General features: G+C 38.1%; 1 protein-coding gene across 3 annotated transcripts; it reads right to left on the reverse strand.

Moving 5' to 3' along the window:
- Positions 1 to 3,208: 3,208 nt before the first annotated feature.
- Positions 3,209 to 25,182, reverse strand: LOC122981026 (protein SSUH2 homolog). 3 transcript variants are annotated; one of them, XM_044349515.1, is made up of 13 exons: positions 25,074 to 25,182; positions 18,231 to 18,311; positions 18,074 to 18,149; positions 17,755 to 17,884; positions 17,038 to 17,098; positions 16,809 to 16,930; positions 14,516 to 14,578; positions 14,245 to 14,324; positions 12,773 to 12,865; positions 11,021 to 11,126; positions 10,122 to 10,229; positions 8,615 to 8,788; positions 3,209 to 5,414 (listed from the first exon to the last, which is right to left on the reverse strand). In XM_044349515.1, the coding sequence occupies exons 1-12, from the start codon at positions 25,084 to 25,086 to the stop codon at positions 8,648 to 8,650; spliced, it is 1,074 nt and encodes a 357-aa protein (XP_044205450.1). In that variant the 5' UTR covers positions 25,087 to 25,182; the 3' UTR covers positions 3,209 to 5,414; positions 8,615 to 8,647. The 3 variants fall into 3 exon arrangements, with proteins under 3 accessions (XP_044205450.1, XP_044205452.1, XP_044205449.1); XM_044349517.1 differs by lacking the exon at positions 25,074 to 25,182 and adding exons at positions 22,627 to 22,710; positions 23,628 to 24,057 and having other exon boundaries at positions 3,209 to 8,788; XM_044349514.1 differs by having other exon boundaries at positions 3,209 to 8,788.
- Positions 25,183 to 25,723: the final 541 nt, after the last annotated feature.

Raw genomic sequence — 25,723 nt, forward strand, 5'->3', positions numbered from 1 at the left:
TTTTTTTTTTAAAAGAAAAAGGTAACTGTACTCTTCTTCTTCAGAGGAAAACATTGTATGACTACATTTACCTGACAGATAAATGTTACTGGTCACGTTTCAGATTCAGATTTTACTCATAAAATACAAAAATAACAATAAAATATGATGCATAATCAGTGATTAAACTATCCAACATTATATAAGAATTAAAAGCTCCACCTTGAACACAAGTTATGTAAATTTAAGTACATTGTGGTTATAATACTTCTCTTTCACACTTCTCTTTTAAGTAAAAATTTGAATGCAGGAATTTGACTTACAGTATTTGTAATAAGAAGAAGGTTTTGAGTACTCCCTCTACCACTGCCGATACCAACATTAAGTTAGAGCAAGGGTGAAAATAAAGCAAGACAGAGCTTGCCTGGGGCAAATCCACCCATGTGTGTCTGCCAGCGGTTTACTCTCAATACTGTGAGAGTGTTTGTGTGTGTTTTTGTGCAGCGTCAGGAGAAGCATAAACATTTGATATACCACAAAAAAAACCCAAAAACAAAACATAACTGTTAAAAATGACGCAGAACATCTGCAGTTCATAATCACACAAAACTGTCGATCAACTAAAAACTCTGGATTGTTTAAACCATATTAAAAAACAACAACAATGGAGGCCTGTGGAAAAATGTATTTTAAAAGTTTATCTGAAGCTAATATGAAGCTTCAGTCGTCAAAATTAGTCAAATCAAGTATATGTCTTTAAATATCTTTTTTAGAGCCAAAGTTCCTCTTTCTGTCTTTGGCCTTGTTACTTCCACCGCAGCTCAACGGGGGAAACATCGTTATATGAGGCGTCGGCAGTCTGAGTTAGTGATATCAAGTGGATATCTGAAACGTTTACATACTTTTTAAGCATCAAATTCCTTCTTTGTGTTTCCTCGGACAGTGTTATTAGCTTCAGATAAACTTTTAAATACATTTTGGCACAGAAAGAGGCTTGTTTACGTCAGTGTAAGTGCATTATGAAGGGATCTTGTAATGGTCAGTATGAACAGGAGGAATGATTATGGCAAGAAAAAATGATTTCAGTGTTCATGTGGGCCCCCGACTGTTGTTTTAAGACTCCACTGTCCTATTTCCCCGCATAAGAATCCATGAACTTTCCAGAATATTTACACTATTTCACATTAACTCTCAAGATTGGCATCCCAGACTACTATGTCTGTCAGTATGATGCCTCTAGTATGTGCTAAAGGCATGGCTGGTGAGTTTTGCCCTTAAGATGCGTACCTTATTACACAGAGGTAGACTCACAGACTCACAGATATCCAAAATAAAAGATCTGAGGACTCCCTCACAGACCAAAACAGATCAATTAAGTGTAAAAAAACTATTTTATTTTCAATCATGAATTCAAATTATTCTGAATGTGACTGAATCACATGAGAAATAATTTCAGGCAGAAGTAAATCAATCAGTGATCAGCGGACGCCGTCTTCACGTCTCTGTCTCACATGTTGAACTTCCAGTGCAACGTCTGATGGATGGAGTTGAGTTATTTATCTGATTCATCTCAATGGGTTAAAAGCCTCAGAGATCAACCGAGAGACACGTCGTCTGTATCTGACAGGAAGTGAGACAGACTCATATATTTGTCGCCAAGAGTGAGAGGAGAGTTCACTCAGGAAATAAAGTAGCGTTATTTTTTAGGAAGAACAAATGTTGCTGTGCAGCAGTGCGTTCGGATGTGACAGAGAGGACATCTCAGAGTTGATCTGACATCAGCAGAATGTCAGACAGTATGGAGAGATGTGACTGGTGGATTTAGTCTGAATGAATTAAAAGGAGTGACAGTAACGAGAGATAACAGAGACACAGAGAGACAAGAACCAGCTCAATCTTCAGCGCTCTGATCTATATTTTCTGTATATATTCTGTATATATCTGTTTATATTTTTGTCTTTTGGGTGGAGTAGAAACCTGTAACCGCTTGTTTCTGTTTTGGGGAAAACTAAAAACCTGATAGGAAGTGCGCTTTTTGATGTGCAGAGATTGGGGAGGTTGGGCTTCTGCAGGCTATGTTAACAAACTATAATAGCCGGATTTCCCTTCTTTTTTTCATTCTTTATTTGAAGTATCAACTTCTCAAACACATCCGTACATGTACGAGCCGAAATCCAATCTAAATATGTGAGTGGACAACATAAACAACCCGTGGAAACTTACGCCACTGATATACTTGCTTTGTGCCCACGTGTACACATAGACAAGGGGGAAGATTGGGGCCTAATCATCCCTGGTCAATACTAGAATATCTTCCTTGAACTTCGGCTTTTGCATAACTTCAACAGAAACCATGGCAACTCTCACAGTCACAGTATTGTTCATGTTGAGGTCACGGCATTAAAAGCGGCAATGCCCTTCATATAATTGCACAACTTTAAAAGACTTACAAAAGGTGGTAGGCTGATATCTTTATTAATTAGATATGCAATTTCCTCTTGGAAATAGACATCCCTATGTGTCGCAGTGTCTCACTTGTTCCTGTTTTTCTTTTCTTTTTCTTATGTGTGGACTATAATGTGACAGACTGTACACATGTCAATTATTGAGAGACACATCCACAGGAGAATAACTGTCCCACATCTGTGCACACAGAATGGACAAAGAATTATCTATTTATAATCACTGTTGTCAGAATTGTTTAAAATCCTCATTTACTTTTCACTGCAGGACTTTAACTTCTGATGGAGTATTTTTGATGTGTATTGAGAGAATATTACTCCACCATGGTATAACGGAGAGTTCAATGCACTGCAAAATAAGAAAACATCTTCATCGCTTCGACAACACACATGCAGCATTTAGAAAAAAACACTTAAAAAGCAAATCAAGACACACATATGCAGCACATACTGTATATTTTAGTATACATCTTATAAATCTTGCCATTTTGACACTAAGTTCAGCGTAAGTGCAGTGATATTATTTGAAGTATAAATAGCCTAAAATAGGAGGAAAAGGTACTTTTAGTTTGATCATTGACAAGTGGATGCTGACTAATAACTCTCTAACCACTCTCTAACTTTTCTCTGATCTGTTTAATTAACCTGTATATCATATTTCGTCAGTCTCCATGACTTGTTGTGGATCATCATCTGAAATGTTTTTCTCTAATAAGCTCTGTGAATGTTTCACCTGTGTGCTTGTGGACAAATGTGACAGAAGCAGGTGAGTATCAGAATTTATTTATAGTTTTTAACAGTCACACACAATTGATAATCTATTGTAACAGCAGAGTATTAATGAGCACAATACAGAGTAATGACATTAACGGGTCCATCAGGTTAGTTAGCAGAGATGTTTGTTAGCTACAGTGCTGTTTGAAGGCATTTTCACTGCAGATAGAGGGAATAACAGTTAATCACATTGCAGCAGCATCTATTCAGCATGAAACAATAAACGTGTTGATGTATAATGTGGTCAAGGTCCAGAGAATTAACATTCAACTGGTGAAAAGATTCACACTGATAAAAAAAAAACAACAACAAAAAAACAATCAACCCTAAGAAGAAAAACAATAAGCAACATGGACATTAAGAGATGCAGGATGTGAATGTGGTTGTTTGTTTGTGAAATGCAGAAATGGAAGGTCTTATTTATTAAATGACAGTAATAATAAAAATGACAGTATAACTTATATATATAAAACCTATAAAACTGAAGTGGCTTCGTCCTGTTTGGCACAGACATCTGGCTCTAATGAAAGCTGCAGGGGGCAGCGGGTCTGTTCAAACTAAGTCAGACGCAGATCGCCCTCTACAGGAGCTCCGCTGTACTGCAAGAAATAGTTGATGGGTTGAAGTATTATTTGACCTGACGTGAACTGTAGTCTTTGACTGAAACTGCAAATCTGAAACGCAAGAGTTATGTTTCCATTAAAATGTTGCAACTTTTCAGCATATTAATAAATTGTTTTTGTTCTTTTTTGTTTGTTTATTTTTTTACATCAACAACTTTTATGTTCAAATATTCAAGAGGACATGATCAGATTATATCATTAATTACAACTTGAAAACAGCTGGACATTTCACTGTTGCATTTATGTTTTTAATGAATTTATTATCTTTTTGAGTCACACATTGTGACAGTCAGGATGTTGTCGTTAGATATATGACTGTTCTGTTTATATTTTTGTCTTTTGGGTGGAGTAGAAACCTGTAACTGCTTGTTTCTGTTTTGGAGAAAACCAAAAACCTGACAGGAAGTGGGCTTTTTGATGTGCAGAGATTGCGGAGGTGTGTATGTTAAGTCATCCACCCTCCTCTGTGAATAGATCCAAAGAGGTGTTTATCATGGTGTTAATTATGGGCATCTTCATAGAGATAAAATTACAATGTGTAATTGTGAAAGAAACTTTAATCAGCATAAATTTTCCATAGAACGATGCTCACGTGAATCTGAGATTAAATTGCACCCTTCCTCATATTCAACTTTGTTTTCTAGTGGTGATTATGATACTACTGCTTCCAAAAGTTTTAGGTTCACTCAGTCTTGGTGAGGTGATGCTGAGATTTAGTGACTTGCAGCGTGTTTTTAAAGGTTCATAATGTTTTCATCTATTTACAGAGCCACTTCATCTTTGTTTATATACCTAAAAAACAGTCTTTCCTGTTCACCTTCATCTGACAGCTTTTGTCGTTACAGTAAAATCATTCATTTAGTAAAATCTCGTGCTGTTGCCTCGCTCTCAAACTCATTATTAAAAAAAGACAGATTACAAATGCACAACTCTGAAAGTTTCTTCAAACAGAAACTCAAAGGCTTAACTACCTGCTTGGTTTCAGACTTGGTGAGGAAATAGTTTTAGTCTGGTTTTATGTTGCATTGTTGTTGGTGTTTGCTGATGTTTGGTTTTATCTGGAAACCAGCAGCTTCAGGAGTCATCTCTACCGATATATCTGACTGTAAAAAAAATCTGAATTAGCCCTTTAACTATTAGAAATTCTGTGGCCTCAGCACGTCTTTTACTGCGATTCTGCTCTATATTTATATCTGTGACTTTGACCAGATTAATAAGGCTGTAATCTACTTAAACATTCTACTGAGTTCTAATGTTGAAGCTGTTTAAAACTGCTGTTGTCAGAAGGAAAACATGCATCTCAAAAAACCTTTTGAGATGCAACAAAAACAGCATTGTTCATTTAAGGACTTTTGATAAGGCTAAAAGTTTTTAAAAATAGCCTTAGCTCAAGGCATAAAAGACTTGTTAACATATTGAGATACAAGATTTTCACTGGGCACCATCAGCTTGTGGTTACTGCAGGAATGCTCCAGCTGCACACAGTTTTCCAGCAACTCTCTCTAGACCACCACAGCCATTGTTCCTTCTTCTTTCCTTCTTCCTCTCCATTCAGAATGCCTTTCATTGCTGCAGCCTTGCAGAGAAGCAAGCAGAGAGGCTTTAATGGGCCTCATGCATAACAGGAAAAAGGAAACTTTGGTTTGGCAATATCTGTCCCTAACATTTATCATTTCATTATTATGAAGCGATGTTGTAATTTATTTCTAAAAAGCAGAAGTATGAAAGATTTAAGAACACTGTTTCAACACTTTGGTGAGTTTTTGTATCTTATAGAACATCATGTCCTCTGTTTTCAAACTGAAAATTAAGGATATCATACTAATAATTTTATTAAGCGTGTTGAGATGTAAACTGTAAACATGACCAAAAAATTACAAAATGTCCGGTCACATCAGAATTTAAAATGGCGAAATTTTGCTGATCTGCTGACTGAATCCATTGAAATGAACTGATTTTGCGTGATCAGTGGATTAGTTAATCTGTTTTTTTGCTTAACATTTGACTTTGGTGAACGCCCTGCAAGTTTGCACCGTTGACCACTAGCTAATCCCATGACGGTGCTGAACTTTAATGGAGAGAATCAGCCAGGGAGTCCAAAATGAAGGAAGCTAATGTAGCTTATTAGCTGTGCGTCACCATCCAGTTTTATTTAATCTGTGCTGTTGGAATGTAAATCGCTCCATAAAAGAGAGAAGATGCTGAGGTTAAGTCCTGAGACCAACTGCCACAGAGGAGTGAACAGCACTGACAAAATAGAAAGTGTATAAATAGTGCAGGCGTGTTCGTGGCTGGCTAGCATGTTAGCAGTTAGCTCGGCAGTTACAGTTCACCAGCTAGTCCTGTGTGGAATCTCTACGTCACCAGAGTTATAGACCCATTCATAAAGATGCAAGGATGAACTTCGCTTTGCCACTGTCTGGTGTGACCGGGCCTTAAGAAAAGGCACCAGTAATGGCTACGGAAGATGTGCAATAAATTATCGACTATTGACATGCGACGGGATTCTATGCCAGTGGTCCACAGGCTGTTGGTCCGGACTGGTTTTCCATGCTGATGGTAGTTTGTTCTATTGATACGGAATGGGTTTCTGGAATTTATTGCCAGACCTCTTGTAGATCACTAACTGGACATTTTTTTACTGTGATATGGTGTTTTAGTGCTATTAAATGGGACATTTTAAATTTCAATTTGAATTTGATCACGCAATCTTGCACAATCAATACCAATGTGCATGCGTAATACTTCCATACCAACAATAAATGGACTATTGACACAGAGGAATCTGTACCAATAGCCACTTCCTAAAGAAAAAAAAAATATCGGCTTATTTTGTTTCTGGAGTCAGAAAATCTGGATCTGTTTGTGATATAACCTCAGTTCTCCTCAGTTTAAACATTGAAGTGGTTTATACCTTTATGTAACATTAAACCACAGAAGAAGAACCCAGGTAGAAACCAGGTGAGGCAGATTCTGATCTTATTCTATTCATTTTCTAACCCTAACCCTCCTCTGCCATCTCATTACACACAGGTAAAGTAATACATAGCACATATTATTTATTCACCTCAATCAGATGGAAATCTCATATCTCCTTTTTTTTTGCTGCTTCTCTGCTTGCTGCTATTTAATGAGGTTTCCATGCAGTACAGAGGACATTAAAATGGCACATACTGGCATGTGTTTCAGTAAACTGTTGACTGTTGAAACTGTTGAAAAGTGTTTTGTAACAGAAAACTAACTTTGGTAAGTGGTCATAGAGTCGGAGACATGATGCACTGTCAAGCGTCCACCCAGAGATGACAGTGGACTCTGAGGACGGTACAGCAGGCCGGTTTAACTTAAAATATTTTTCTCCTTTACATAAAAGACTTGATTTTATCAAGTAAAAATTCTAGTTCAGTTATTGAAATTACTAATTTATCTAGTTAAAATTTAATACTTGATATGACAGATAACAGATAAAAAAAAGGAACTCCAGTTATCGTCCATTATTTTCTTTCATCAGGACGCTTGATGGAGCATCATGCCATCCTAACAGGAGGTAGAGAGCCAGAACTGAGCAGAAGGTTCTGGGAACACAAAGACAAACAGATAAATCAAGTCCCTCCAGGATGTCTTTTTGTTAGTCGGAAGCAAGAGGTAAGTGCTTCAGTTTGAGGGTTGGTTTAGTTGTTGGAGTCTGCCTGAGCAGATGAGTTCAGGGGAAAGTAAACCTCATGAAACTCATTTGAGGCACTGATTCCCAAACTGGTGGAATTACAACTCCGACTGCTCCGAACATTACAGGTACAAAAATAAAGAAAAGAACAACTCTCACATCCTCCCTGTGACTGACTGAGCAGTTTGTCTCAACTTTCCAAAACATGTAATATGTTTTCCCAATGTTTCTGCTGTGATCAATGGCAGCAATGCCAATATATGATGCGACTGATAAATAGATCATTGTCACCTGCTGACCTGAATCTGACAGATACTGTTTAACAATTGCATCATATGATACTACATATATAGTCTGTAGTGTGTGATACAGCTCCTTTGCTCTTTATCCATGAACATTAATATTTAAACTTAAACAAATGTGATGTAAGGCTGTTCTTAGGCACAGCTGTGGCTTGAGCTAAATGCTAACATTAGCATGCTAACACTCTCACAATGACAATGCTACCATCAATGTTGATGTTTATTGGCTATAATATTTACCCTGTTCACTACCTTAGTTTTTGTGTATTAGCATGCTAACATTTGCTATTTAGCACTAAACACTAAGTACAGCTGGAACTACAGAGAATATCAGTCTGTTTGCAGGCATTTAGTCATGAACCAAAGTATTGTTAAAATAATAACAATAGAAAACATATAAATTAAAATTTTGACCTGATGATGGTGTTGGTTTAAAAATCAGATGATCATCAAAGTGATTACAATTCATCATGCGTGGGACATTAATGTCTCTACTAGATTTCATTGCAATCCATCCAATAGTTGTGGATATATTTCACTCTGTTTATGTGCATGTATGTTGTCAAAATATCTTTTACTGCATAAGTGGGACTCCAACATTTGGGAACCACTAGATTAACATGTTTCAGCTGAGCTCCAAACAGCAGCTCTGGACGATATATTTATAGAATGATTATATGTTGTCGATTATATGTACTGGTAGCGATAATTCTTATGTTTGGACCATTTTTGTGGATCTTAAAGATTGACGCAGGGATTGGTTGCCCTGGAGGGAGGGGGGACTATTAAAAAGAGAAACAATAATGAGAATACCAGTTTGGGACAGTTGTGTTCAGCTGTGTGTGTTTACATGACGACACAGCAGCAGGTCGCTGGGTAATCGTCGGCATTGACTTGGCGCTCATTGCCGTAGACAAAGTAGATGTGGGAGTCGCCTTTCCACTTATAGGTCACCTTAGTGATGGGGATCAACTCAACTGTCTGCCTCTGAGAGAAAGAAAGAGAGAGAGAGAGAAATTTTTTTAACAGAAACAGTTTCAATATTTTGGGAAATATCTTTATTAACCTCAATCTCATGTCTGTGTGTGCAATACAATGCTGGAGTCAGGATGTGGTTCGCTTAGGTCAGCATAAGGACTAGAAGCAGGAGGAAACGGCTAGCCTGGCACTGTCAAAAATTCAATAATACATCTACCAACACCTCTAAAGCTCAGCCTCAACGGACATTTCAACTGCTCTCACTTCAACCATTTACAGTAGACACACTTCAACTTTCTCTAGCGCTTCAGCTGAAATTGTAATTGTTCTAATTGTTCGATTTCTGACATTTCAGCTGCTTTCATCTCTTACTCTCACAGCTGACACTCAGCTTTCTAAAGCGTTTAAGCTGAATTTTCACGTGCTGTCAGCGATTAGACTTCAACTGACAACTATTTTAGTGCATACATTTTAAGACATTTCAACGTGTTCACTGTTTTTTGCACCAGCAGTTATCAGTGTCAGCAAGTGTGCTTTAATTTTCTGCAGAAAATGTTGCCTTTTCCATTTTAACAATCTGGTGTGTTTATTTGTGCACGATCAGAATCATTTGTTCAACAAGAATGAAATCCAGTTTTCTTTCATCTTGACTGTCATTTCGTCCAATTTCTGGTCTTGCTTGTTTAAACAATCAAAATATGACTGAATTCCAGTGAGCATTAGATTTCTGTTCAGACTCCGTCTCCATCCTGTCTGCAGTGTTTTTGTCTGGAAGTCTGGTTTCTGTGAGTGTTGCAAATTTAGTCAAAAAAGGACCCTTCTTTCATGTTTTTCTTTTGTGACTTAGATGTCAAAATGAACAAAACTGTCCATTGGTAGTTTGGTTTAGTTGACAAAAAGGTTTTCAGGCAAATCGCTAATTAAAGTTGAATCTTCTAGAAGAGCATCTAATCAGTGTGCTGTCTTCTCATCTCCTCAGCAAGTAACTAACCCTTACATTTCTGTCATTTCTGTTACACCTGTGTTGGTATACAGACAAATTAGATACATGTAAATAGACAGCTTTGGAGTTGTTGGAAGGTGGATTTTTGTTTTCTTTTTTGATGGAATTAATCAGTCTTTGTGCTAAACTAGGCTATAACACATCCTGTACCTCTGTCTGTTCTTGATACACAGAGATGAAACTGATATCCATCTTCTCATCTGACTCTGGAGAAGACAGATTATATGTTGCCTCCTTCTAAATGCATTCAAATATTTTAATGAGCTATAGAACTGTGTTTTCAGCTTTAACTTTTTCCTAAATCTGTTAAGCCTGTTAAGAAGCTGCCTGCTGTCCTACCTGCTGCAGGATCCTGGAAGTCTGGGCGTACTTGCTTTGGTGCTCTTTGATCAGACGATCTGAGGCCTCAGAGATGGCCGGGTTTGGGAACCCTAAAAGTGGGAAGAGCTGAGAGACAATAAAACAGACATCAGCAACATCCTTTAATGACCCCATGACATTTCATCTAGAGCCGTCTAAAAAACAAACTTCACATTTTTGGCTCAACTACACTTGTATGAGCTTCCTGCACATTATATTTCAGTGATTTACTGTAATAATATACTGTATTTTTTGTTAATGATGTACACGTTATGATTAGACTTCCACATTCTGTACAAAATACAACAATTGCACAGTGTGTTCATTGCTTACAATATTCAAAATGGAGGAGTGTTTTGGTTTTTATTAAAAGAACATAATGGGGGAGGAGAGTAAATGTCTCTTGCAGGGTTTTTAAATGGAGGCAATCCATATAAAATTAAGCATATTTAGCTTCAGGGAAACTGTGCAGTCGTGCTATATCACACAACAAAGATATTTAATATGTGAAGTGACTATTTAAACCATTATCTAGTAACTACACTGATAACAAAAGGAGCAGTCCTTATCACCTCCACTAACTGAGTTCCAGGGAAAAATCTGAGAGTGAGTATTTAATGAGTGCAGTTGTAACAGTTATGGTAAATGGACTGAATTGTTGTCATCTAAAGTGCTTTACAGCTTCTTATTCACCCATTCACAGACACAATTACACACTAATGGCAACAAGTTATTATACAAGACCATCACGAACAGTTTGGGGGCTCAATATCCTCTTCAAGGACACTTCGACTCTGCTCCACCTGTCTGCTGCAGTCTACCTACTTACTGTGTGTGTGTGTGTGTGTGTGTGTGTGTGTGTGTGTGTGTTTCTGTACCAGGTACTGGCTGTTCTTGAACAGCTCCTTCCCGCTCACTGAGTGAAGATCATCAGCACTCAGACCAGAGTTCTGCTGCACCACGTGGTCCTCCAGATGGTTAGTCCTACACACACACACACACACACAGATACACAAAAAATTATAGATATGTATACACACATATAAACACATTTATCCACATATAAACATACACACACAGACGTACTGTATACACACATGACTGAATTCAAGCTGCATGTATTTTTATCAGCCTAAATTCACATCATGCAGTTTTATTTTTGTTCCACCAGAGGGTGCCAAAGTGTCATTCACGACAACACTGCCTACCCATTTCATTTAAAATGAGACTATATTAAAGTAACATATGTGTAGAATTTTACATTATAATATCATCGTTCAAGTTATTTTGATATTATAAGGTTTTGTTTCTAGAAAAATGAGAAACTCCAGCTGAAAACTGGTTATATTTTGCTGCTTTCAGCCCGTCAGTCTCAGGTTGGATTTATGGTTGATGTAAAAGGTCAACTGGAGTCCATAGATATCTGCATTGTAGGTTTTGATTTCACCTGTTTATATCACAACCACAACACAAAACAGATGTATTGTATGTGATTGGGCCATATCATGCTTTCATCATGTTCCCCACAGTTACTGTGTTTACAGTCTTTCATTCACTTTGTAAAGAGAGCAGGCGTTTGCAGTGTCTTTGCTAGATTTGTGTTACTTAAAAGGAGAAGATAACAGCCTTTTTTCAACAGGCCTCATGTTTTATTCACTCTGAACAATCTCTGCCGGCATCACAAACTCGTAGGAAAAAAACACAAACAACCGGTCACAGTTCTTGAGATTCCCCCGCGGTATCTCAGACTCTATTGTAGGACCAACGTGCAAATATATTTTTTAGGAGATACACATCAAGAAGGGGCACCAAAGTCAGGAATGTTCAAATCCTACACACTGTGGCTCAAACACCCCTCAAAGCTCTCGAAAGCCCACTGAAATTCCCAAGCACCATTTGAACTGGAACCCCAGGAACCTTTTCAAGGAACCTCCTCAATAACTTCTAGAGCAGATTTAAGCAGGGGCCTGTGGTCCATTAAGGGCACTGGGGAGCCACCCCTCCTGCAATTCGAATTGTGAAATACATATTTTAATGAAAAATCATTTTTGTTATTGTTGTGTTGAGTGTGTGTATAAATTTCAGTTGTTAGTCTCACATAAATCATATTTACAGAACTGTGTGATGACTAGTGAAAGAGCGCTGTCAGACAGTCATTGTCTGTGTGCCGATAGGTGTACTTTTCTCTGCCCGACAGCGATATGTTTGTAATATGTTCGGCTTTTCCTGGTGGCCCCTGATTGGCCGAAAATAAGTGAATCTAGGGCAGAAAACTTTACGCCCAAGAAATATTGCCAGATTGGGCAATTTTCTGCCCAATTGCTGCTTCTTTATTAGATAACAGTTACCCAATGAAGGCAGGCAAAACACACACAGATCTTTATGGTACTGTGGTAATAATTGTAAAGTGAAAGCAGTTGCTAAGTGGTCACCAAGATACCTTTTAAACTTTTAGAAACTGATAGCCTAGCTGCTAGCCACCAGCAGCCGGCTCCCTGCTACATTGTACAATGCATGCTCATGGCCAAAATACACAGAGCTACCTAGGGCCGTAGCCCCACCTAGTGGAAAAATCATGCTATGCCATTGGATTTAAGGACCCATGGAACAGTTGCGGTATCAGTACTCACCACTCCACTTTCAGCTTGATGTAGGTCAGCAGTTGACGTTTTCCTTTACAGGTTTCACACTCCTTCCTTCCTTGAGAATTACACTCTGTACACCTACACACACACACACACACACACAAACACACACAAAGACACACAAAGTGAGACTCAGACATGTAACATGCATGCTTCACATGCTTTAGTGTACTGACTGGATTGTTAAAGTTGTTCTGTTTGCTGCTCTTTTTCATGTTCTAACTTATTAACATGTTCCACTCACCTTTCAGAATCATACTTTTGTCTCAGTTTGATTCATTCACTATAATTTCTCTAAACTGTGTGTTCTGACTGTCCAGCTGCTTACAGTTTTAAGTGTTAATAGCAGCCATGAGTTATATTCGTACTTTTATGCCCTGGTTTTCGCCTTTCAGGCAACATACGGGCTAGACTATCTACTTGGAGGAGGGGTAGGGCTGTATGCAGCCTGAAAGGAAGTCTGCAGACCCTACTCAGCACCTCATCTGTATTTAATTTGCAAATAATTATCCTGACAGACACAAGAATTAAGCACAAGTTGAAGATAATGCAGTGAAGAGCAGTGCTCTTTGTATTAAAGATGTACATGCATTAATTATTTAGTTTAAAGATTCTTTGTTGATGTTGGAAACATTGGAATATTTTTATTTAACATTATGACATTCTTTATTAAGTATCAGGTCTCTATTAACAAAACTATCAGTTACTATACAATTAGTGCTTAAAAATGCTGGAATTTACATACAGTAGCATATTTTGGTATACCATTATTATGGAAAGCATGACAACTCATTTAATCATAATATATTATTTGGTAGATGATATAAATTTATATAAAAGCAAAAATATCATTTTGGTGAAAGAACCTTTGGCTTTATGGTGTCCCTACACCTCTGAAACCAAACCTACATCCTTGAAATTATGTTATAATAAAATTATGTTATCATCATGTTGTGATGCATTTGAGAATGACCAAAGTCACCATCATTTTCATAGCATCCATCTTTACAGATCATTTGTTTACTGGGTTTGCTCATCAATGTGACACTTTTCATTCTCAGTCCTTGAATGCATCACTGCATCAAAGTTTCAAAGCAGTACCTGGATCTGTAGTTAACTCGTAAAATATGCAGAAAGGGAGTTCTAGGCCTTTTCTATTTGATAGTGGAGATCAGAGAGCTGAAAGGAAATAAGCAGCAAGAGATGGGGGATGACATGCAGACCCTCCAAAGGGTCTTAAGGTATATCTGAGGGGACATGACATGATCAAAAAGACAGGACATGTACCTGCACAACACTATCTCCTCTGACTTTTCTCTTTATTTTAAAAACCTGGCTAGTTCCACCTCTTCAGATTCAAGTAATTCGGACATGACTTTGATTTAAAGGGTCACAAGCTAAAAAGGTTGGAAGTCACTGCCCCGGTCAACCAGGACTCCCCGCCCTCCCTTCAGTACCTCTCATTGCCTGTAGAATCACAGCGAGTGCAGTTCTCATCAGACCTTGTCCCAGTGCCATTACACACCCAGCACGGTTTCTGTACACAAACACACACACATCAATACACATGGATATTAACATGGAGAGTCACTGTTTCATTGTAAATCCACATTAAATTATCTGTTAATTAAGCTGCTAATTTCTTTATTTTAATTATCAAACTTTTTGTCTTTAATGTCATGAATTATGTGATTATTTTTCTATATTATTGATTGATTGTCTTCTTACATGTCCACTTCCATGACACTCGTTACATGGCATCGCTCCTGTGGCATGGCAGCTATGGCATTCCTACACACACACACACACACACACACACACACACAAACACACACATGTTAAAAATAACTTAATGGTCTGTTGGAGTTACACTGACACACTGAAGCTGTCACACTGCTCCACATCAGACTCTTGATCTCCGATTGGCTGTCGAGTGCCTGTTAAAATCGTTCAGGTCAGCAGTTTGACCTCTGTTCTAAAATCAGAGCTCAAGCTTAATTAAACTGCAGGTAACCATAGAAACAGTGCTGATGCTACACACTATGTTAGCAGCCAGCTCACTCAGGACCCCTGAAACGTCTAGAAAAACATTGACCTTTTCTTCTCAAAGACTCCAATAACCTCCTTAAGGACAGAGGGGAAGCTTTTAAAGGACCTATGGAATGTCTCAAAGGATCTTGGGACGGGACCGCCAAGGATCTCAAGAAGCTCTTCCTGCAACCTCTTAAAGAACCTCTGGCACTTTAAGCTCAGGAACTTCTTGAAGTTCCAGGGCCTGTGAAACCCCCTCAAGGACGCCTTTAAGGCCCAATGGACATAAATCACCATTTGAACATTCTCAAGGAGATCCCAAAGTATTATCCTCTCAACCTCCTACAGGACCTCAGGAGCAGGTCTTCAGAGACCTCTGGAACATTTTACATAACTTAAAGGAACATATGGGAATTTTTAAAGACTATTATACCCTCTTCCAACCTGTGACAACCCCCCTTCACCTGCTTCTCCCCCTAAAACAAACTGTGTTGTGAGACTCAACTCATGTCTGTGGAGAGAAACACGTTCTTAAAAGTCTCTGTGTGTTCAGCTCTCAGTATTTTTGTAGCTTCTAACTGAATGTCTGCAGTTTGAAGTTTAGTTTTTATCCTGTGTGCCTGTTTGTACTATCAGATATCTGCTTTATTTATTTTTCCTGATCATTTTCAGCTGTATCAGAGCTGTGTTCAATTACTGCAGATGAAAACATTTCCTGCTGCTGCTGCTTCATATTAAAAGCTTTTAAATAAAAAAAAATAACAGGGGACTTTTACTGTGAAGAATTTATAGAAAATTAAATGTGTTTATCCACCGTTTTACAGCCGCGACTTTGACCACTGGTCACAGCCATGATGACACACCTTCAAGTGAGCAGCCCTGTTGTAAATGAGATGCAATTGCATTCTGTGCTGGGCTGACCTGCCACGTCAAGCCAAGCCAGCACATGTGTATGAAAAAGGCCCAAAGGCCCTCTCTATCCTCCTCAATATTTTCCAAGACATCAGAAAACTTTTCAAGGAACTCTGTAACATCTTGACTGCTGGAACTTTGGGACTTCTTTTAGGAACACTGGGAGCTTTCCAAGGCCCTATGGGAACTCCTTAAGGACCATTTGAACCTTCTCAAGGTCCCCAGGAAACCCTTACAGGACACCTGACATTTCTTCAATAACTTGAAAAACATCTTCAAAAACTTCAGGAACCCCTCAAGGAGCCATGGAAGCTCTTCAAAGCCCTATGGATACTCCTCAAGGACTATTTGAATCTTCTCAAGGACCTCTTAAGGCGTTATTCCCTCAACCCCCTTCAGGAACCTATTTAAGAACTTCTACAAAATCTTCAAAGACTTCTGGAAAACCTCAAGGACCATTTGGACCTTCTCAAGATTCTTTGAGACCTCCAACCCCCTCACACACCTTTAAAGTCCCAAGGAACTTCCTCAAGGACCATTGTGACATCTTTCAGGAGCCCTAAATACCTTCAGGACTCAGAGAACCTCCTGAAGCACCCATTGAAGCTTTTCAAGGCCCTGTGGACCCTTCTAAATCTTTCCCAAGACCCCAGAAAACTTTTCAAGGGCTGTAACATCTTCTGGACTTTTTACAGGAACACTGTAAGCTTCCCAAGGCCCTGTGTGACCTTGTCAAGGACCATTTGAACCTTCTCAGGGACACAAGGAAACACTTGAAACTTGAACCATTGAACCCTGAAACGTTTTAAGGTGGCACGTAAAACATCTTCAAGAACTTCAGGAATCCGTCAAAGACCCTTGAGATCTCTTCAAAGGCCCATAAAACCTCCCAAATGAACCCCCAGACCTCCTCAAGGATAAGCAGAACTTTCTCAACAGTCAACAGTTTGAAATCAGAGCTCAAAATAAATTAAACTGCAGGTAACCATAGCAACAGTCCTGATGCATCAGTTATCTGACAGGAGAAACTAGCCAAACCAAACTGACTGCAAACACACAGCTCCTGTTAACCAATCACCTTGATGGAGGAGGTGTAAGGCACGCGGATCTCCTCTGTATGATTGGTGAAGAGGCTAGGAGGTGTGGCCTGAATCTCCCATGGCCGGGGGGCGGTCTCAGTGTAGAAGTCAGCTGGCTCACCTGTCAATCATACAAGAGAGACATTATACATCATACGTCAATCACACACGTCAATGAGGGTCCTTACATATATAGAAGTTCAAATGTGTGTATGTGTGTGTGTGTACCTTCATGAGGTTTGGTGGCCCACTCAGTTGACCTGGACTCATTGAACGTCTCCAGTCGGTACTACAGAACACAAACACACAAATATTTTAACAAGAGATACAAACACATGCACACAGCTTAATATCATTCATCACATCTTGATGTCACAGGGTCTCAGAGGTCACATGACAGTCATGTGAGAGTCATCAGAGTCACATGAATTAAAGTGTTTATAAGGTGAAACTGTCTGAAGTGATAGCACACTTGATCTCAACTTGGGTGGATTGACAGCTGGGATGATCTGAAAACCTCAAAATGAATAATTATTTTCCATTTATCTACTCAGTAAGGTTTATTTTTTTGTAACTATCATAATCTTCAATCATTTTTAAAATAGCATAATAAAAATATCTTGTAATCAAAACATTTACTGCATTTGAGTTTTAAAAATCTTTAAAAGAAAAAATGGAAGAACTGCTGCTGCTGGTTTCATTCACTAAGTATCACAGAATCACAGATTTTGAGGTGAAAACTTTCACCAGCAGATTATGTGCTCAACTGCAGCCAAAAAAACACTCTCAAAAAATTCTTTTAGCGTGTAGTTTGTCTTTAGGGTCTGTTATAGCAGAAAGTTCTGTTAAAAAAAAATCAAAACAAGAACCAATCAATGATCTTGATCGGATCAGCTGACTGGAGGATCCATCAGTGATGACAACATCAACAGTTAAGAGGATCACCCTATAAGTGTTGTATGGCTCCATTTTGGTGATGACTCCATCTTCAGCAGGACCATGGCTGTAGCAGCAATGAGATGCTGCAAAGCTGGTGAACGCCTCACGGGCATCGTCCTCCGACAGAGACGGGATGCTACAACACACATACAGACACACACACACAGATGAAGCTCTGACATGATATCCTCTGAACGCAGCATTTCCACACACATCCAGCAGACACAGAGCAACCTGAGCATCCTGCTGGCTGCTTGTTTTCAGGCTCCGCCCGTCTGAGGCGAACAGGCTGATAAGCAGTGAGACAGGTGGTGTCAGGTCTTACCTCCAGTCGTCGGGTGTGGGGCTGGGTGCAGGCGGGGCTACAGGCTCGATGGGCATGGGAGGGGGCAGGTAACCTCCTGCAGCAACGACAACACATTTACAGTAGTTGTAAACAACACGAATGTTCGGAGAAAGTTTGTGGGTTTGATTTTCCTTACCTCCTCCTGCCACAGTGCCTTCGTACCCGGGCACGTTGCCAAACATGTTGGCCATGGGGGCGGAGAGAGGGGGGTACGCAGCTGGAATAAACAAAAACAGGAAACAGGTCTTACATCAAGGCATCAGAGAGCTTTTCTGTTATCACATTGGACTTCAGTGTGAGGTTAGCGCTACAGAAAACGGAAAACCATCCCGGTTCAAACTTTACATAGTTTGCCCACCAGAGAGCACTGACAAGTAAAATGTTTTACATTTTTTAAACTGTGTCCCACTCAGAATAGGTTCACAATTTTTAAAGTTTGTCTTAAAACAACAGTCAGGTGCCCTTATTAAAACAAGTTTTCCTCACTGATATCATCCCCCCTGTTCAAACAAACCACTAGAAGATCTCCTCCTTAGCACTAAAAAGACAACTGAAGCTTCATGTCAGCTTCAAGTAAACCTTTAAACCTCCTTCTGTACATTTTTTGCACAGAAGGAGGCTTGTGGGTTTTTGCCCCATTACTTACATTGTAAGTGCGTAATGAAGGGATCTTCTAATGGTCAGGATGTACAGGAGGAATTACTATGGCAATAAAAAACCTATTTCAGTGTTCATTTGGGCTCCTGACTATTGTTTTCAGACAGGGTTGAAAAAATTGTGAATCAGTCCTTTAAAGGTTCCCTATAGATAGAAATGTTTCTTTGTGTTTTGTGTTTATGTAAAAAAATAAAAATAAAAAAATAAAACAATATCAGCCGATACAATTTTATAACAAGACTGAGACTCAACAGCAATGCTAGCTGCTCCTTAGGGATAGTGGTGCTTTGAACTAAATGCTAACTTGCTAACATGAGCTAATTAGCACTAAACCTGATGTAAAGCTGAGGCTGGTGGGAATGTCATTAGTTTTGTGGGCATTTCATCATAAACCAAAGTGTTGGACAAGTTAAAAATTTGACCTGATGATGGTCAAGAACAAGTTAAGGGATGATCACACAAGTTCACAAATTATTAATATATAATTGACATTGTGGGTGTATGTAATGTGTTGTTGTGTGTAGCTTTGTATTTTGTATGGTGTGTTCTGTGTGGTTTTTTTTTCTTTATACTGTTTGTTGTTGTGCTGTTGTATGTTTTGATTGTGGGGGACTACGGATGCAAATTAGCTTAAAGCTAACTCCAGTGCAGTGCATCTTTAATGTGTAAAACTGCACACTGTCCCGATCAATAAATCAAATTAAAAAAAAAAGTGGATATGAACCATATTTCATGATAATACAACCAATATCCCGAATACTCAAAACCACAGATGTGAACCTCATGATGGTGACAGAAAAAGACACTGGGAGTCAGGGGTTATTAATTTTGTTATATGAGAAAGACAGTAAATCTCTTAATAAATGCTTGAAGTGGGAAATCATGTTTCAATAGGGATTGAAGGGAGATTTAATGGGAAACTCTTGTTTAATGTTTCATGATAACAAGCAGTCAAAATGTTTTGTCCAGCTCTGTTTAAGTTAAACAAAAAATAACTACCTATCAGGTATGTGACCCACTGAAGGAAACATTGAGCTACATTTGCATTTAGCACCTTATTTTGACATTTCAGTTCTGTTAGATCTCTTTGCACTTCAGAAGGATTTTTTTTCACATGGTGCACTTTCATCAGAAAATTTGTGAAACAGTGAAGAGAAACAGCTTTCAGCTTTTCTATAAAACTCTCAGTTTACAGAAAATAACCATCTGTGTTCAATTCAACAAGACTGTATCTGAGGGGAAATTCCTTCTTTCCTCTCCGCCCGTCCCTCCCACAGCCCCTGCAGCTGTTCCAGTAAGTCAAGTTTAAATGTTGGTGGGATAACACGACACCAGATCAGTGAAGCAGAAAGAAACAAAGAGCTCTTACTCTGCTCGATTTCCAGGGAACCACGAACAAAGACAATTTGCTGGTTGGGCTTAGTCACAGGACCACTCATGACAGAAATTTACACAACAATGTATTGCATGCACTCCTCTTGCATCACTCTTGGTTCTTAGGAAGTCGCAAGTTGTTGCTAAATATTTACGCCCAGTCACTGCCAGGTGTAACTGTTGCAACACAATAGGTAGGAGCAAAAGAGGTAATGAGGAATATGGTGGACATACTCTAACCTGACACTTAACATTATATGTCACAGAAAAAATACACTAAACCTCAACTTGAAAAACTTTATGCCACTATTAGACCAAATGACCAAATAAGCTTATCATAATCAAATATTTCCCTCTCATTTTAAATTGCATTATTACCACTAATTCTAAAAACACATATTTCTCCAGGTATGTGTATATAAATAAAATAAAGTCATACCTACATTCACAGAGGATTGACAGTTAGGTTCATTATATCTTATGGCTCCTAAAACTGTTATTTTTGGAAGTTATGTTACAGCTCGTGATTCTAGCTGTGCATATTTAGTTGCTTTTATATAGAACCATTTCAGTGGGTTTATTTAAAAGAACCCTTTGTGGTTCTTTGTTTCTATACAAAATGATTATATATATAGTAGAACCTTCTAAAAGTTCAATCAATACTCTAAACCTATTATTGCCTTCGTTGGCCACATATTTTTTTTAATAATTCTGCAGAATTATCATGATATGAAGTTAATTTAATTACTATTACTAATTTAAATAAAATAACCAATAATCTATAATATTTAAAACTTCAGTAACATACAGTAAGCCCTTTACCACTACCAACCTATTGTAGATTGAAGAAAAAGAAAAGACAGAGGTGGTTTCAAATTGACTGTATTGATCATCAAAAAGTAGTTCCGCCATGTAAAAACATTACTATACACAATATAAAATGTTACAGTGGACAAATAATTCCATACACACAAAGTAATTAAAATATATCAGCACCACATATAAAATAAAAATACAATTTCAATTTCAGTTAAGATTTGAAATATTCAAATATCACTGTGCAATCCTCAACATTTTTTATTAAGTAAATGTTAGTGAACAGTAGTGACAGATAGATTAAATTCGACCAGCAAAAACAAAAGAACAGTACACTTAAGATTTTTAATCTTGGCAAACACTTTCTCAAAAATGACTATTTACATCGATTCCATCATTCACTGTGAAAGCTGATTGTATATTTTGAGCACTGGAATAGACACTCTTTTCTTGCCATTTCCTAGTTTGAACAAATTATGTTCTATAAATGACAGTGTGTCTTTCATTCCACATGAAACAGGAAATATACCTCAAGCAGATACTGCAGAGCTTGAAGTACATCCATTTTTCCACTTGTGATGGCGACTCCTTCTATCTTTATAGATGCTTTCACAGCAAGGAGTGGATTCCCTGCATCGTGGAAGATGATGGTTGGGAATGAGCTTGTTGGTTCCTTTGTAAAAGAAACATATGTAAGGAATTTTCTGATACAATTCAAGCGATAAGTAATGACAATACAAAAATAGAGGGGGGATACCTCTGAAAGAGGTGCTGTATAAGAGGACACAAGTGTATGTGCCTTAACTGGGATTTATACTTTGGCTCTAGGTTTCCAATGGTAAAATAGAAGGCAGCTACTTTATGTATGGATTTTAATGGGTTCACAACTTCATTCATCTGTGTATAAATGTATACGCAGAATACTTGGATCTACAAAAAATGGACAGGCTTGGAAAATATTACCATCCGTGCAGTCTTCCAAAAGAGCACTTGGGACTTCCTCAAAGCTTCTTTGAAAAGAATCAAAATTGTCCTGTTTCTCCTAATAAACCTTCAGAAAATCTTTTATTGGCACATACTGGAAAGTGTCTTCCTTTCAGATTGCAGATTTTCTTTACTAAATTGTAGCAATTTGTATTCAGACTTCACTTACACAAAGGCACAGTCATCAACAGTTCATTTGAAAGTAGATGGTCCATTTCCTTGTGGTCTTTTAGTCTGAACCCTGACTGGACCAGGTGGAATTTAATTATATCAGCATAATACTCTTTAAAAAACTACAAAACAAATTGAGGATATTCAACAATTGTTTCCTGAGTAACTTTGGGGAAGAGATGTTTCTCTCATAGATTTAAAATAAAATGCTTCTGTAGTCCCGACAACAGGGAACTTAAGTCAGATGAACAGTTTTCATTGGCTGACTGCGAGTCCTCTGAGTCTTCAACATCATCCACCTTGTCCTCTTCATTTTCCTCTGAGAGAGTTATGTTGTGCCTCCAGAGAGCAGCCCTATGATTTCTATAGATGTGGGTTCTAAAACTAAGGACACTTCTCTTGCATCCCTCTATATTGCAGACAATGTTGAAATCAGGATGTTGATGGTGCAATAGCTGTAGGCGTTGAAAGTATTTTGACGGTCGTAACTTCACAACATCACAATCTGGACATTTGTAGGTTTCCGTTACCTCTGAAGGCATCTATTGCATCAATTAAATGTATCCTTTGGAGCTATTTGCATACAACATCAATGGTCCAGTGGTCTGTCATCTCTGATGAAAAGAAAGAAAAAGCATCAAGTTATTTTTTTTAATCCTAACATTCACAAACTTTGCTGTGCATACAGAATATGGGACACAAATTTTCTGTTCGACTTGTTTTCTCCTTACCTTCTATTATTTAATTCTTATGCAGCACAACACCTCTTGTATGTGTAAACCGACTTGACATTAAACTTGTTTCTGATTCTTATTAGTTTTGTGTTAATCAATGTTAATAATTTTCTTTTTGTTACTCTGCATTTATTCTGCACTAGACCTCATAATATGTTGTAATGAGATAAATAAATAGAAAAATGAGTTCTATAGATGTAGAATTTTGAAATAATTAATGATTACTAATAATAATCAACATAATAATTAACTAACATTGATTATGATAACTGTGATAATTCAACTACATGAAGCTAATTATTAATTCCTATGTTATATCTATAATAGGATAGTGGTAGTAATAACACCCTATCTTAGGGAGAGTAGCCTACATTAATGGTAGGCAGGAATAATGTGGGTCAAATGTCAAATGTATCACTAGAAGGAGATCTGATATATGTGGCAACATGGAGGCAAATAAATTACCCCTCCTCATTTCGTTTTGCTTTTCTGTGCCAGCTAAACAGTTGGCTGGCTTCATAACCCCTTTTATAGGTTGCTGAAAACTAGATATCTTAATGCTATATGTTAGACAAATTATATATCTGTAACCACACATTCTTTCACCAAGCTAACTAGCTAACTTAGTTGAGAATTAACGGTAGCTTAACGTTAGGTTAACTGACGTTGATAACTAGGTTAGCTAGGTGTGATCGACACTTGCCATTTACCCAGTTAAAACACCATAATAAAAAAAGATAGCATTTATCAGCAAATATTATTACCATTTATAAAAGTCTGTCAGATGTTGTACCCACCTTTAATTCGTTGGAAACTATGACGGTCACTTCTCCAATTGATATTCAACCGTTGACGCTTGACTGTCCTCATCCGCATTCTTTGAAGACAGAGGCTCACGTTTACAGTCGAGTTCAAAGACCACATGTTTGTGGTTTGTACTGGAGTCTACTGTACAGGGTTCCTACACATTTTCCATTTCAAAATTCATTTTGTAGGAACCCTGATCATAAATACAAGCTACTGACTGGGAAGAGCCGTTTATGTCAAATGAGTGGCTTTTAGATAAATGGAACCTCTCTGTGGGCTCTGCTTTCCTTCTCCCACTCTGTGGTAAACATGCTGTAGCAGTGAATGACCGATCAGTCAATTATGTCATTTCAGATTTACCGTAAATACGACCTGCCGATTGGGAGAATGGCTAGTAGGACATATGGCACTTTTCTGTGGGCTCTGATTTCTCCCACTTTGCACTAAACATAGCACTTTATCAATTAATAAATCTATCTATCTATCTATCTATCTATCTATCTATCTATCTATCTATCTATCATTCTATCTATTTATCTATCTATGAACACGTTTACACACACACACACACACACACACACACACACACACACACACACACACACACACACACACACACGCAGGTCATGTAAGGCTATGTACATGCATAGCTATAGCCTATATATAGCAGTTATGGTAAATACATTATGACCAATAGTATATTGTTACTTATTTATTTATAGTCTGAAACAAGATCTTCATTATTTTATTGCCTGTATCTTGTTCTTCAATAAACTTAATTTAAAGACTAAGTCTTAACTAACTAGCACGAACAGCACGTTGTGTCTGAGTGTGTGTGTGTGTGTGTGTGTGTGTGTGTGTGTGTGTGAGTGTGTGTGTGTGTGTGTGTGAGGGGGCAGAACCTCCTCACTGTTAAATCCGCGGTTTAATCCTTGCATGTGAAACGTTTTTGTTTCTGTATGCTATAAAATGTTTGCAAAGCGCTCCGATGACGTGTGGCTATAGCGGTAGCCTGGCTGGCTGATCTTTTTACTTACTTTCTTTCTTTCTTTCTTTCATTAATTCATTACCAGGGACAGTGCACAATAATTAACATGTAAGTTGCACATCAATATAAATGGCTGATGTGTGTTAGTTAATGAGTTCATTTTCATCCCTGTGCAGTATATTACAAATTAGAGACATTACGTCATCAATACAATGCTTCAACAAGTACTACAACAGGCATGCAATACAGTTCAATACCATACATACATACATACATGACAGAAGTGACATATAATGACACTGACAGTGAGTAAAGGCGGTGCCAGAGATGGGACAGTATGATTACTCATGATCTTCAGTCTATGATCTACAGCAGCAGGTGTAGATGTGTTGTAGTCAGTTTGGTCACCTGTGCAATGTGGTGTCCTGTCGTGTGTTTTAAATCCTACCTGCGCTGTTCATCCTGCAGCTGTTTGATCAGACTTGAGATCACCTCGGTTTTGACTGAATCCAGGCAATCTTTCCGTTACTGACAGGGAGCCGCTAGACGCTGCTGCATGTGTCCAAATAACGTCAATGACACACAGCTTCCGGTATAACCTTCAGCATAAAACTCTCATTCACAAACCGCTTCTTAGCTTTTACTCTTAAAGGACACGTTCACAATTTTTCAAGTCTGTCTTAAAACAACCGTCAGGCGCCCAAATCATCTTTGAAACAGGTTTTTCTTTCAATAATCATTCCTCCTGTTCATAAAATCTATTTAAAAGTTTATTTGAAGCTAATATGAAGCTTCAGTCGTCCAAATGAGTTAAATCAAGTAGATATCTTTCAACATTACAGTCTTTTTAGTGCCAAAGTCAAAGCTTCAGATAAACTGTTGCAAATTCATTTTTGCACAAAATGACTGTGTGGACTCACTGTGGATTTTGGCCCCCATCACTTACATGGAAAGCACATTTGAAAACATTTAGTTCATTTGAATTTTCATGTCCTTCCAAACATTTGACCTGTCCAACATGGTAAAAGACACAGCAAAACATATTTTGGTAACACTTAACATCAGGTAACTTAAGTAAAATTTCAAGGAAATTGTGCA

Source organism: Thunnus albacares, chromosome 4 (assembly GCF_914725855.1).
Source record: "Thunnus albacares chromosome 4, fThuAlb1.1, whole genome shotgun sequence".
NCBI classification, from domain to species: Eukaryota; Metazoa; Chordata; class Actinopteri; order Scombriformes; family Scombridae; genus Thunnus; species Thunnus albacares.